The sequence below is a fragment of the Coffea arabica genome, chromosome 11c (assembly GCF_036785885.1).
Source record: "Coffea arabica cultivar ET-39 chromosome 11c, Coffea Arabica ET-39 HiFi, whole genome shotgun sequence".
Classification (NCBI taxonomy): Eukaryota; Viridiplantae; Streptophyta; class Magnoliopsida; order Gentianales; family Rubiaceae; genus Coffea; species Coffea arabica.
In genome coordinates, this window is record NC_092330.1 from 45,405,953 (window position 1) to 45,420,981 (window position 15,029).

The window sequence follows — 15,029 nt, forward strand, 5'->3', positions numbered from 1 at the left end:
TCCCATTACTATAAAAAAAAACAAAAAAGAAGCCAAACTTTCCTTCCCATTCAGTGTACCCTCCAACTTTTCTCCTCATCATCATCATCATCTCTCTCTCTCTCTCTGCATTTTCCCTCCTATTTATTTCCTTCTGAATAATCAATCATGTTATACGTGCTGTCTCTTTCTCAAGTCCATAATGGGTTGCAACTGGTAAAGAGAAGAGTTACATGTGTTTGAAAGTTGCAACCGCAAATTAGAAGGGTTCATATATACTGGTGCCTAATTCAACTGCTCTGAGTTCCTAACTTTAAATGAATAGTTCCTCTGTTTACCATGGAGAAACTCAACTTTGTTAAGAATGGTGTGCTGAGATTGCCACCTGGCTTTCGGTTTCATCCGACCGATGAAGAGCTGGTTGTTCAGTACTTGAAGCGCAAGGCCCTGTCCTGCCCTCTCCCTGCATCCATAATCCCAGAGGTTGATGTCTGCAAGTCTGATCCTTGGGATTTGCCAGGTCGGTCCAACAATAATATATATACACACATATTTCTAACATTTTCAAAGGAAAAAAAAAAAAAACATGTTATACTAACTAGTACTACTATTTTTGTAAGCCTAATACGTAATAATTTGCCTGGCTAGGCTAGTCGTCGTATCGTATGTCATCATTGTCCAAGAACGTCGACTGGCCATTGATAATAGCAGAAGGAAATGCATTGATCCACATTGGATAGATTAAACAAACTTGTAATGGCAACACTAATTTAATTTAATTTTTTTTCTTGGATGTCTTCTTTGATTTTAGGTGATTTGGAGAGAGAGAGGTACTTCTTTAGCAAAAGGGAAGTGAAGTATCGAAGTGGAAACCGATCCAACAGAGCAACTGGTTCAGGATATTGGAAGGCAACTGGGGTAGACAAACAAATAGTGGCATGTAGAAGCCGCCTAGGAGTAGGAGGAGTTGGTGGTGTGAAGAAGACACTGGTGTTTTACAGAGGAAAGCCACCGAACGGGATCAGAACTGACTGGGTCATGCATGAGTATCGCCTCGTTAATGTCGTCGAAGCCGCCGCCCCAATATCTCCGCTGCAAAACAAATCGGCCCAGGTCAGACACCATTTCTATTCTACTACTCCTAGTACTATTGTTACTGGTATTAGCAATTGATTCCCTCCTTCCTTCCTTCCTATCTACCCACTAGTAAGTACCAGCAGTTTAACACTCTATGCATAATATATATATATATATATATATATATTCTAATTTGGTTGCGGGGTTCTTTTAGGAAAGTTGGGTTCTCTGCCGCATATTCTTGAAGAGGAGAAGTGGGAAATCTTCCGAGGATGAGGTAACAGAGTCATCCCTCCCGAATTGCACAGCTGCTGCTCCTCCTCCTCTGGGGGGGAAAATGAATGGGGTGGTTGTTTTCTATGACTTCTTGGGCAAGGATACAAGGGAATTGAATCCGGGGGCAACAATCTCCTCGTCTTCGGGGTGCAGTGGAATCACTGAGATTTCCTGTAATGAAGCGGAGGATATGGAAGAAAGTAGCAGTTGCACTAGTCTTGGCCCTTTTAAAAGGAATCAATAATATGTTACTAGCAGCAAGTAGCATGCTAGGAAAGAAAAAGCCCAGAGAAAGAATTCATCAGCCTCGAAAATTCGGCAGGTCAGTTTAGATAACCGATTTGATTCAGAGCCTGTAATTTTGGCTAAATCAGCTTCGCCTCTCTTTCCCTGCGGACTAGTTGTATTGTATTGTAGAAGAAAGAAGAAGCACTACGCAGTAGTTAAAAGTAGAAAAGAAGAGGCAGGGACAGGGAGTGGAAACCTCCCTTGCTCCTAGCCTTACTAGTTACTTACTGTTACACTAGACTAGAAGATGAAAAATTTCGAAGTGGAATTTCCCCATCCAGGACGGCTGACGTTTGACCTTTTTGAGTTAAAAATCCAGTGCAGTGGTGTAGCAGTAAATTCGTAACCCCACTTCAATGTAACTGTTCTGCTATAGCACCGTTTGTGTCTTTCTAAATTGTTCTGCATTAAAACCTCTCTTTTTTAAAAAAAAAAAAAATTTAATTTTCAATTTAGGTGTTTTTTTTTTTTTTTGGGTGTTTAGGGTTTTGGGGGGAAGGGGATATAGAAATCATAATAATGGTTCACCATGCAATGCAAGGTTTAACGTCCTTGGAATGGATAGCCAAATTGCTTCTATGTGACACCAACAACTAGAGCATGGGAAGAAGGAATTTTTTTTTTTTTTTTTTTAAAAAACAAAAAGAAAGGGAAAAAGACAAGCAAATGTGCATCCAGCCACGGACTCGGACACCATCCAAGATCCATCACATTTACGCTAACTGCGCACCGAACGCTGGTACGTAAAAGTTAAATCCATTTTTTCAGAAGCATAAAAGAATAAGGCACGACGATGATCGACTTTGCAATTGGCATTTAATTTTGAGTTCGCAAATTCCACGCTTTGATTTTTCTGGGAATCTGTCAAAAGCTAAGCTGGCGTTTTGTTAAAAATGAATCCGGAATCCGGTTCCGTTCCGTGATACTCCACCCCAAGTAATCGGCGAAGGGAAATGTACAACTTCACACCACCTAATTGACCTTGGAAATCTATCATTTCAAGAGAAACAGCCAAGATCAACACCTTCTTCTTTTTTTTTCTCTGCTCTAGCAGGGAAATGGCAGAATTTAAGCAACGACGAAGGAAGGAAGGATGGAGAATGAGGGATTGAAACCCAGAGCGACTTGTTATCGATAATTGGACAAATTTTGTTGGAAGGCTGCGGTTTATGACTTGTAAACAATAGTTGTAAGTGGCAAGCACTAGCAGCCCCCAGGGAGGGGAGTAAAATAAGGATTGCAGGTGAGGTGAATATGGTCATGGTTAATAACAATAATACTGCCTTCGTTCCATTTATTTAATCATTATATTTAGGAAATTTAATTTTTTAAAAATAGTGATTTGATTATAATATTTGTACTTTTTATTTCTACTGATTCAAAATTTATATTTGAATAGTCACATGTATGTGATTAAAAAGAATGATTATATATTAGAAAGAGTGATTAAAAAACATTTTAACTCCTTTAATATAATAATTATTTTGAAACATTCAAAATAAAAAAAGTAAGATACTCACAACGAGAACGAGAGCGAGAACGAGGCGGAGGGAGGGTAATCATCTAAGCTAAATAGTTGCGGACCCATTATCCGCAATTGGTAAGGTAAAGAAAAATGGCAAAAGTAGGGCAAGAAACTCGGTCCTTGCCAAGTGGCCGCAGGATAGCTGAAGGGCGGCGGCATACACATACATATGCATATATTGCCACTGGCACTGGTATTGGCAGCAGTCTGTATTATGTTTGGATGAAACGTTTGGTCCAAAGATAAAAAAATTATTGAGAGCTACTGCCAATGCCAATATATTATGTTAATTTGTTATACCTGAAAGAGAGACAGACCAGCAGTGTGTCATTTTCCTGGCGAGAGTTTAAGATTATTAAAAAAAAAGAAAAGAAAAGAATTTGCCGACCAGAGTTCCTTGTGACAGTGGCCTAGATTAGAAATCATCACCCGTGGCGCCTGCTGGTGTTGGACCTGGAGGAGTCTGTTTACGTCACCACCGCTTTCTTGTTCTCTTGTGTGTTTTGCCTCAATTTTCATGGCCCAAAAACAAAGGGAAAAAAAAAGGATAAAATATAAAAAAACTCTCGTAGTTGTAAAATATACAACACGATATCCTATATTTTGAATTAAATTATAAAAGTGGCGAAATTCGTTAAACTTAACAGAAATAACTTATTAGAATTTTTAAAAAAAATTTTATACCTAATTTTTAACAAATATACCTGTTTTACCCCTTAACCCTCAATTCTCTCTATTTAGAAAATAAAATAAATAATTTTTTTGAACTGTCTTTTGCTTAAATATATCAGGTTATTTTGATCAGTTCGTTCATTTCCGTTAAATTTAACGAATTCCATCACCTTTATAATTTAGTTCAAAGTACGAGATATCGTGTTATATATTTTAAAATCAAGAAGAACTTTTTTGTATATTGAATTTATCGCAGAGAGTTTTTTTTTTTTTTTGTTTTTAACCAAAAATAAAACCTACGAGAGGCTCGGTGCGACGAGAAGCAAGAAGAACACCGTGGAGAAGGAAGGATTAGAACGGGGGAGGCCAGGGGGAATTATTGCCAACTTGAGACGCTAATTGACAGAGCATTTGTCAATCCCGCGGACTTTGCTGTCGCGGTAGGGCGCAACGCCTGAGTATTTGATTCGGCCCTTCTGATATTGTGAGTGATTATTATCAAAATTCTCCAAATTTGCTCTGTCCTTACTCTTTCCTCGCATTTCATAATAAGTAAATAATGATGATGATATGATGGGCTCCTCCCAGAAGCAAACGTAAAATGACGTGCACCCGCCCCCACCAAAACTTCCTCTTTCTTTCACGCCTCATTTCCCATCCTGCAGCCTGCAGGTCCGGTCCCAAACATTCAAGTGAGTTCGTCAATGCACCTGCTCTACATGCACGATCTTATTCTCCTCTGTCTCCGAACAAGTTGCAACAACATACCTCTACCAATCCAGCGAGTAGTTTTCAGTTCGCAGCCCGCTGTTGCTGTAGATGGAGGACTGAGAAATGGAGTGACTCCACACACAAACGAAAACCAAAGCCGTACGTTACGTTAGGCAGGGGGGCTGGGGCTGGGGCTGGGTGGCACTTCACATGTAAAAAAGTTTGCTTGGAAGTTGAGGTTAGAGCGGTCAAACAAGTTCCGACGGAGGTTGCTTGTGCAACTGGAGGTTACCCTACCCCAGGAATGAATTCTAGTACTATAGTAGTAGTACCACATCAATTTTGCTCAGCCTCTCACGCATGCACGGACTGGTGGCACCTACAGCCTGCTTCTTGCATCATCATTTTTGTGCTCTGGAATTAAATATCAATACATATCACATGGTGCTGTGCTATCTATTTATACGTTTTGGCTTCCAGTCGAATATTCTAATTCTAGGCTCATCTTTCACGGTCTTCCGAGAAACCGTTTTACTGCCAACACCCACAAATATGTTTAAAAAAGATGCAAGCTAATCTAGCAAGTCATCGACCCATTTCACAAACCCGTAGGAATTACGCTATATCCAAAATACGAAATACAAAAGAATTCTCCTACACCAGCTTCAGATTAGCAAATCACCCCCCCCCCCCCGGTAATAGTCAAATTATATCTGCAGCATCATAATGACAATGAAATTCGACAAAAACACCCCAATTTGTGCAGCCTTTCCTGCGTCAAAAAATAGATGCTTGTGATTTTCTGTCGTTATCAAACGAAAATTTGTGCATTAGATGGACGCCTAAATCCACTAATCTAGCCTATGATTACCGTACCACACACGACGGACCACATAGTCCCGTCAAAAGATTCATCATCCAAGCGTATGGCTGCAATTTCACGTGTTCCTTCTAAAGCATCTAAATTTCCGTCACTGTCACGAGGCTTTTCAGCAACTAAACCAAACATGAGTAAGTTCTCCTACATCCTGTGTTACTTAACAAGAAGAAAAAGATGCCAGATTCAAAAGGGTAGTTGTTGACAAACTATTAGGCTGCTACCTCCTAAAATGATTTTATTGCTCCAAAAGAACCATAAGAGCTTTGTGCGCGCGCGCTTTTTGGCAACTCCTAATTCTTGCTTCTATAAACAGTCAGTGCGGGGTTAAAAGCATCATGGCTTGACAACTGTGTATAGTTACGCACCATAATTACCAATAACAGCTACTAAGTAATGCCCCAACAACCAAGGGCAAAGAAGTGCAAGCAGTCGAGGCCAATCATTAACTGCTTGTGCACGACTTACAGATTGAAAGGCAAAAATGGTCAATAGGATAATACATCAAACAATAGGCTTTACCAAGTTTAATCTTCACTCAGCTAGTGCTCTCCTTCGTACCAGTGTCTTCACCATCAGCCGTTGAATTACCTGAGGAAGGCAGTTCGGAACATGCCCTCAGGACAGCTTCATTCTACAAGACAATACATAACATCCTTAAGGTAACTGAAAATTGTGAAATCCATTGAAAGTTGAAACAAGAATGGTTCAATTGGACATATTTGGAATCAACTAGAAATTCCCAACATGCCAAAGTGGAATTAGAGCGGAGATGAGAAGAGACATGCAGAAAGCCACTAGCTAGAAATTCTGAGTTAAAATGTAACGAGAGGCTATCCACCCTTCCTGAGGTGAAACCATTCCAAAGTTGTGAGGCAGGACAAGCCTGACTCTCAAAAACAATAACACTCTTCCACTCCATAATAACGAGTAACCGTACCACATCATGGCATATTATATGCACCTTAAACTTGGGGTATGTTACAGGAAAAAATATTATAACTTTCGCCTGAAGAACTTAGAAACTCATTTACCAATGTTAGGTAGCAGTTACTTGCTCTACAACATTATTCACATTAGATGAAATCAAACCACAACCGAAAACCCCATGATTTACAGACATTAAAGAACCAGAGTGAACAATTTCAAATATTCTAGGCAGAAGTCTATTGTAACTTTAGAATCGGTCTCCCATATTAATCAGATAAGAGCAAACTGAAACATAAAACTTTAACAGGTATAGCAACAGCTTGTGTTAGGTTACCCAGCTTTACTGGGCCGAACAATTGGGGGAAATTAGCCATTTTGATCCCAAAACTTTTACACTTAAACCAATTTTGCTCTTGATGTTTTTTTAAACTAATTTAGTCCTCGAATTATTTTTCCTTCTCCAACTTAGGACTTGTGTGCCGGCGCCACCAATTTTTACATCTTTAACGTGACCAATTAGAGGTATCTTTGTCTCATCCCATCTTGCCTACTCATGTCCCCCTCTAGCCTCCTCACTATCCTGGTCTCTACCAACATAGAGACCTGTGCAGCAATGAGGTTTCTGTGCAACAATGGTAGGGCCTCCATGGGGATGTGTGGGTTGATGCTATCGCCGGAGCAAATGGGCAAAAGGTGGAGTGGCCAAGTTGGAATGATGGGCTTCTTCTTTTTCATGTTGGGTTTCTGTCATTACTGTTGATTGGTATTTCAACGACTTGCGGCAGTTATGGCTATTGGTTTTGGGAGCGGCACGGTGTATTCTCTTGCATATCCTCATCAGCCCGACTACAAGGTACTTCAACTCCTTTTGGAGTCACCCCAGAAAAGATACATCAACAGTAATGATGAAAAAAACGATAATTAGCAACATGGGCTGCCCTTGTACCTCCATCAAAATCTTATATATTCTGCTAGGTATTCTTAAATGTAAATAAACCGACTCAGCTTTCAGCATGAGAAACATCACATGCCTTCACAGCTTTAGGCACTTCCATCCCACCAAATCAGTGTCAAATGATCAACATGTCAACCAATACTTTGCAAGACCAACAGATACATGATTGCAAAAATAAAGACATCATTGCATATATCCTCAGAAAAAAGGTCCAAACCAAACAATGTTTGTTAAAGTAGCTTTCCTTACCCAGTAGTTGACTAATAAACTCCACCAACTCACTAAAATTATTCAAACAACTGCCTTAAATTATTCAAACATTAGAGAGAATCCACCCTAACATTCTTCAAATGGAGAGTCAAAATATAATTAATATATTAATATATCCCCAATTCACTTGATCAAATTCAAATGCCACCAACTAATTTGATCAATATATCCCCACTTCACTTTACAATAACAATTACAGACATACACTAATATAATGAAGTTCATGAGCCACGAATGTTATTTATGTACCATTTATATAGTAATTCCATGAATGAAAAAATTAAGATGTCAACTAAAAGACAAATTAAGAACATTCTGCAATCTTTACTGTCATGATAATTAATATGGAATAGGGATCAATAATGACAAAGTATGAACACTTACAACCTAACCTTACAGCCACCAGCAAATGAAATCCCAACTGGCTAGCTCTCATCTACATAATTCATAGAATTACTTGGAAACTTATCCAAAGAGAAATATCTTATTTGGGTTTTAGCTGTTTGGACTTCTGGATTGATTGTTGTGGATCATCTATATTTTCACTATAATGGGTTTGTACTACAGATGCTTTGTAGAATCGGGCTGACTTTTTGGGAGGGATTGTTCAAGGGGTTTGGGAGATTGGTAGTGATGGGGAGTGTGGTTGTGGCTGTTTTTGGTGTAGTTATCATCCATTTTGTGTACAATCAGTAAAAATGTGACTTGCTGTGACAAATTTACCCTTGTCCGGTGGTGTGGAATATGTAAAACGTGGCGGTGCCACCCCAGAAGTCCCACACTAGAACAGAAACAATAGTTCGATGACTAAATTGGTTAAAAAAATCATGAAGGACAAAATTGGTTAAGTGTAAAAGTTTAGGGACCAACATTGCGAAATTCCCAACAATTGGAGGAAGAGGAATTATGAACTCAATAATCAAGAATCGTATGACCTTGGAGTGTAGGCTTTTCCCCTAGAAATGATAAAGCAGGAATATAAAGAAGATGAGTTAAAAATAGCCAAACTTGGAAGGCTTTAATCTTTCCTCTATCAAGCATCAGACTTAAGAAATATATTGACATCCTTGTAGTCAAAAAGAAGGATTTTCCTTCAGCAGCTAAGTAAACTCCAAAAGCAGTCAACTTTTCAAGTCGAGTAAAACTAGACAACTACAATACCCATAACGTATATACGACTCCATGAGTGTGTGAAAATAGTGTAATTAACAAAACTATCAGCAAAATGAACTGAAATTCACATGATAATAGTGTAATCGGAGCAGCCTTCACCTAAATCTTATGCAAGCAGCCACCTATCATATTGTAAACGACCCACTTTATAAAATACTAGTCCTACTTGAAAGGAAAAAAAAAAAAAGAAGAAATTGAATGAAAACCCTAAAGAAATGAGATCACGGAAAGAAGAAAAAAGAGAGAGAAATCAGAGGGCAGGGGCGAGCGGCTACCTGCCAAACGCGGCGGAGGCGCTTCTTGGCGTTGGCTTTGCGAGTGGTGGTGAGCTTGATTCTCTTCCAAACCAGTCCCCCGGAATCGTGCTTCTTCACTATCTCCAGCACTCGCGTCCCCCAAAATGCACCCAACCCTGCCATTGCCATGAAACTCAGATGCTTTCCGGGAAATTTTGGTACAAGCGGCCTCTTTCAAAATCCCACCAGGCAATATCCGCCCGGATTGGACAATAGACTGGACCGCATCCGATAAGCCTTTTCTCCTTTCTGGCATTTGAGAAGAAGACCCATTTGACAGAGCCGACCATGGGCCGTCCACTTTGAGATCCCAACCAAAGACCCAAAAAAACAATATACCTTCTAAAGCAAATTTGTATTTGAGCCACCCAAATTGGACCCACTCCACATAGTCCAATCTAGGCCACAAACTTCCCTAGGAGGGCGTTCATAACAAATTTGTACTACAATTTTTGCACAATCTGTGTTTGCTTTTTGGGGCAGTCTCTAATAGGTATCCACGTGCATTCATTAAAATATATTTTAATTGTCAAATTTTTTTTAAAAAATAACATTAATTAGAAAAAGTCATAAAATATAAGTAAGAATAGTTAAGATTAAATAGAAAAAGCATGGAAATGCAAGGAAAGATAATAATTATTAATATATATATATATATGATAAATTACATAAATAATAAGTGTGTTAACAAGCATCCTATAAGCAACTGTTTTTTTTTTTTAGCTTAATTATGTAGCAACGCCTTATATTAGCGCTACTCTGCTCAAATTGCGTTATGTTTAACTGCGACCGGTAAGGGTGGGGTGGGGTTTCGAACATTCAATCCACAAAGTATTCCAAGAAAATGGTTAATGCTATTATACTGTACTTTTAAAAAGAAAGAACTCATCAGTTGCGGTATACAAGGAGTTAAAAAGAAACAAAAGCTTCATCTATCTCGGCTTTGGGGATGCAAGGTTTCAAACATTCAATCTACCGACCCAGGACAAGAATTTTGTCAACTCTTCAAAGTGCTAGTATGTCAAAGAGTAAACGAGTGGGCGGCCGATATATGCTACAGTCCAAACGGGTGAAAAGTTAAAATTCTCAATCCAATGCACCTGCGAGCGCTTCAACGTATCATATTGCTTGCTGGCCAGCATTTTTTATTTATGTTTGTGTTTGGGGGGTTTTCCCCAGGGGATTGGGGAAATAGCCAGGCCCGGCCGCGACAGCTAAGATATTACTCCTCGTTGAACTGGAAATGAGGGGCCGGCGGGGTGGTGAGAAGGCATTGGCATTTGGACAAGTTTAATCTGTGAAGGGTGGGAGAAAAGGTTGCCGGGAATGCTGTAATGGACACTTGGCATTGGAAGAAACTCACCGCCTACATTCTTTGTCTCTGCATGCACACACACAGACAGCGTGACTGCGTAGGCATGATCATCAATGGTGGGGGCAACTTCAACTACGAAACGCCCCCCCCCCCCCTCTCTCTCTCTGCACCATTTAGGAATTATTATTACTGCGTGCGGTCCAAATTTTTCTGTCAACCTTTTTCTTCCTCTTCTTCTTCTTCTTCTTCTTCTTCCTTTTTTTAACTTTCTTTTTTTGCACAAACATGGGGATAGATTCTTTTTTCTTCCAGCATTCCAGTGGCCACATTTGACTTTGGGCCTTATCGTTTTGTTTCGTTTCCCACATGTTTATTCCATCATCATCACCATCAGTTCTATATACAGTACGTTTGCTTGGTTACTGGATCTCATAATAATACTTACAACAGCATGTTTGTTTATTCTACATAACACATCCACTTTTGAGTAGAGAAATTAAGGGTGGTTGCACACACATATAAATATATGCATAGCATAGGATGTGACCTGCGGGGGAAGCTGATGGATCGATGCATATATACATGCATGGAATGTGGACTTAGCTGTATGTAGAGAAATTGAAAGAGGGAGGGGGAACTGGGAAGGGGTGTTTTAGGCGCACACCAGCATGGCATGGCTCCATCATCAGTGGATTTGATGGTGCCACGCTGTGTGCGACTCAAAACACTCTTCTTTCCGATTTCTCTCATCATTCTTTCTTAGCGCAGATGATGTGATCATCAATCCATTTACATTTCTTGATAAACTACTCCCAAGTCCTCTCTCTCTCTCTAACATATCAAATTTACATTTCTCACCTTGAATGTTATATGTATAGGAGAATATGCAGGCGTACGTGATCGTGATGCCCCTCAAATGTTTCTATTTTCTTTCTTTCTTTCTCCTGGTAATGTTTCGCTTCCCTCATGCTTATTTATAAGCAGATTTCACGTTATTTACGCGGAGATTCGACATCTGCCTGCGGTGAGAATGTAAGAATCTTGATTTTTGATTCACCTCCAGCGGTGAGTTTTGTTTATTTGCATGGCTGAATTTGCAACGTATAATTGATTACATTCACACTTCACAAATCTGTGTTTATAGTGGAGGTCGAATAGAAAAATCGCTTGACATTTTTTATTGGTTTTATGTAATTCCATCAGTGCATGCTTAGTTTGTGGTCCGAATCCGCGGTGGGTCTCCCTCTAAATATTTGCTTTTTACTTGTTAGTAGTAGACTTGACTACCCATGTTGATTTGTTTATATACTACTTTTAGCATCTGGGTTCTTTGAATATGATCTGCCCATCCGAAAAGAATGTAGATCGGAAATTGTAATCTTGTAATTCAGTAGTTCTTAAATGTCACAATATGGATCAGATGGACGAATTTGAAATATCGTGGTTGAAATCTATTATGAGTCCATTAAGTTTAATCCAAGAATCATGGTTTAGACAGCACATTCACCCAACCAGATTTTGAGTTAATTAAGATAATATTAATCTATTGGATCTCAATGAACTAAATAAAACTCGCACACTTTTGTTTTTTTCGGGTAAAGGCCGAAGAGGGCTGAAATCTTTTGAGTTCATCTGGCCCATTAACATTGACCAGCAAAAGCAACGAAGGAGAGACGTTCCACTTGTTGGATCAACAGAAAGTCACTTGGCGAAACGAGGGCAGAACACCTCACCCCCTTTCTTCTTGTTTATATACTAGCCGGGCCCCCTAGAACATTAGTTAAATACATAGTAACAAATGTTTTAGTGCATAATGAATAGAAATATAGGAAAAATATTAAGTATAAAAATAATTAAAATTTGCTGTGAAAAGAAATTTTATATATAAAGTTAACCCCAGTTTATTGTGATTTGGAAAAGAATTTTTAACCAATATTATGTGTACGTAATGATACCAAAAAAGAAAAGAAAGCAAATCCATTATGAGTGCATTATCGGTTTAATAGCAGCATAGTTTTAGTTGTAATTAAATAAAGAGTAGTCATAATGTTTCTAACATTTTAATAATTAGAAAAAATATAGAAAGCCACAAAAACCTGTCACTATCTTCAACATCAATAAAAAAAATACAAACTTGCATATTTTTCTTTCTTTTTTGAGAGAAAGAGCGAGTTAATTTATCCATTTAAATCATGTCTAATAGCATTACAAATAGATGAAAACATTATCTAACCAAATAGTTACAGAATACGTATAGCAAGTTTAAATAAAAACATGAATTGCCATATTTGTAAATCTATATATGCAAACTCAAATCCAACAATTTGTTTGATTGCAAATATGTCTTCTTAATCAAAATAGAATTTTCTAATAATATTTTGTACAGTGACACTCTAAGGTAAAAGCCTCAATACTAACTTTCCACCAAATGCATTCCTTTGAAAACTGCAATTGTTTTAGCTAGTCAAATCGACAAAATATTATTAACTTCTTTAGCCAAATAGTAATCATATGTTCAGTTCTATGCCTAACAATCATTTCAAACTCTAATTACATTATCTATCATTATGGGCAATAGAAAGGGATAAGAGTACAAAGTCATATAAAACCAGTTTAAGTAAAAGATTTTGAAATCTAATTTTGCACTTCTTTTATTTCCAAGCTATCATTTGCTAAAATTAAAACTATGAAAATAAACTACCTATTATGGATACAAGCTAGTCATTCAAAATGTTGAATGAAGAAATATAAAGTATTATCTTCACATTCTAAATTGCTAGCCCCAACAATTATTTTACCCGTCATCCACCTTATCCAGTTTATAAACACTTTTCACAATTAATAAACTTTATATAAATTAAAATATAATTACCTATCTATAAATTAAGAGATTTTGGTTAATTTTTAATTTAATAGGCATCATTTTTTTCTTCCTGATCATCGTTTACCTTAGATTTTTATTTATTAGATTTTTTTCTCCTCTACTGTAGTATTATCACCCTATTATCAAATAACAATTTTAATAAATAAAAAATTAGAATTAGAATGAATCTGCATAATGGTGTTATTTATTTTATGAGGGAAAAATAGTTACAATTCTTTCATTGTTAGCCTAAAAATTCTTCATGTAATCACCACCCGTCTTGTTGTCAGCCTTTTCCAAAAATAAAAAAATCAAAAAATAGTTTCAGAATAAATAAAATATAAAAAACTAAAAAAAATGTTTCTTTAGATTTGGGAAAAAATATTCATAGCATCACATACCTATTTTGGACAGAAAAGAAAGTCAGATGAAGAAGAAATAGGTGAGAAAAGCAATAACCAAAGGTTGCTGATCAAGACGCAAAAAATGGTAAAAAAAATATCAAATAGTATATACCAAAAAGAGACATTAAAAGTAGAAGATCATGAATCATAATTATTTGACTATGGAAGAAAGGAAATATCAAACCCATTCTTGATCTCCAATTATGAAATCATTCATTTAGTTAATTATGGACAAAAATGAAAGAAAATGCATCAATTAATCCAATAGAGAAAAAATAGAATAAATGATTAATTAGGATAATAGGGGAAAAAATGGAGTACAAAGTGGAAACTAAATAACAAACCTGCAGTGTACATGAGAATTTGTTTAATTATCTTTAATAAAAAAGGAGAAAGGAAATAAAGTGAACAAAAGAAAAAACAAAGCAAAATGAAGAAAAGAAAAGGAATAGGTCACGTGTCAAAATGAGAGGGATCCACTTGACAATTATTGAAGTTGCTACAGTAACTCCACTTTCTTCTTATATAATAGATAGATACTAGAGGTACATCGGTTGTGCAACGCACAGCCAGGACCCTCTCGAACATTAGTTAAATACATAGTAACAAATGTTTTAGTACATAATGAATAGAAATATAGGAAAAAAATTAAGTATAAAAACAATTAAAATTTGCTGTGAAAAGAAATTTCATATATAAAGTTAACTCCAATTTATTGTGATTTGGATAAAAGAATTTTTAACCAATATTATGTGTACGTAATGATACCAAAAAAGAAAAGAAGGCAAATCCATTATGAGTGCATTATCGGTTTAATAGCAGTATAGTTTTAGTTGTAATTAAATAAAGAGTAGTCATAATGTTTCTAATATTTTAATAATTAAAAAAATATAGAAAGCCACAAAAACCTGTCACTATCTTCAACATCAATAAAAAAATATATACAAATTTGCATATTTTTCTTTCTTTTTTGAGAGAAAGAGCGAGTTAATCTATCCATTTAAATCATGTCTAATAGCATTACAAATAGATGAAAACATTATCTAACCAAATAGTTATAGAATACGAGTTAAAATAAAAACATGAATTGCCATATTTGCAAATCCACATATGCAAATTCAAATCCAACAATTTGTTTGATTGCAAATATGTCTTCTTAATCAAAATAGAATTTTCTAATAATATTTTGTAGAGTGACACTCTAAGATAAAAGCCTCAATACTAACTTCCCACCAAATGCATTCCTTTGAAAACTGCAATTGTTTTAGCTAGTCAAATCGACAAAAAATTATTAACTTCTTTAGCCAAATAGTAATAATATGTCCAGTTCTATGCCTAACAATCATCTCAAACTCTAATTACATTATCTATTATTATGGGCAATAGAAAGGGATAAGAGTACAAAGTCATATAGAACC

General features: G+C 36.8%; 1 protein-coding gene and 1 long non-coding RNA gene across 2 annotated transcripts; one reads left to right on the forward strand and one right to left on the reverse strand.

The window, feature by feature from the left end:
- Nucleotides 1-92: 92 nt before the first annotated feature.
- LOC113716976 (NAC domain-containing protein 83-like) lies at nucleotides 93-2,009 on the forward strand. The gene is made up of 3 exons (XM_027241553.2): nucleotides 93-499; nucleotides 791-1,092; nucleotides 1,271-2,009. Exons 1-3 carry the CDS (start codon nucleotides 319-321, stop codon nucleotides 1,574-1,576), a joined length of 789 nt encoding a protein of 262 aa, XP_027097354.1. The 5' UTR covers nucleotides 93-318; the 3' UTR covers nucleotides 1,577-2,009.
- A 3,720-nt stretch (nucleotides 2,010-5,729) lies between these two features.
- LOC140016995 (uncharacterized) lies at nucleotides 5,730-9,191 on the reverse strand. Its single transcript, XR_011823282.1, has 2 exons — nucleotides 9,009-9,191; nucleotides 5,730-6,039 (listed from the first exon to the last, which is right to left on the reverse strand). It is a non-coding gene; the product is annotated as an uncharacterized lncRNA (long non-coding RNA).
- Nucleotides 9,192-15,029: the final 5,838 nt, after the last annotated feature.

Bases quoted from the DNA above. Each gene is read 5' to 3' on its own strand.
- LOC113716976 (XM_027241553.2), top strand. From the start codon at position 319: ATGGAGAAACTCAACTTTGTTAAGAATGGTGTGCTGAGATTGCCACCT. The intron at 500-790 runs GTCGGTCCAACA...CTTTGATTTTAG, and splicing joins TGATCCTTGGGATTTGCCAG to GTGATTTGGAGAGAGAGAGG. The intron at 1,093-1,270 runs GTCAGACACCAT...GGGTTCTTTTAG, and splicing joins TGCAAAACAAATCGGCCCAG to GAAAGTTGGGTTCTCTGCCG.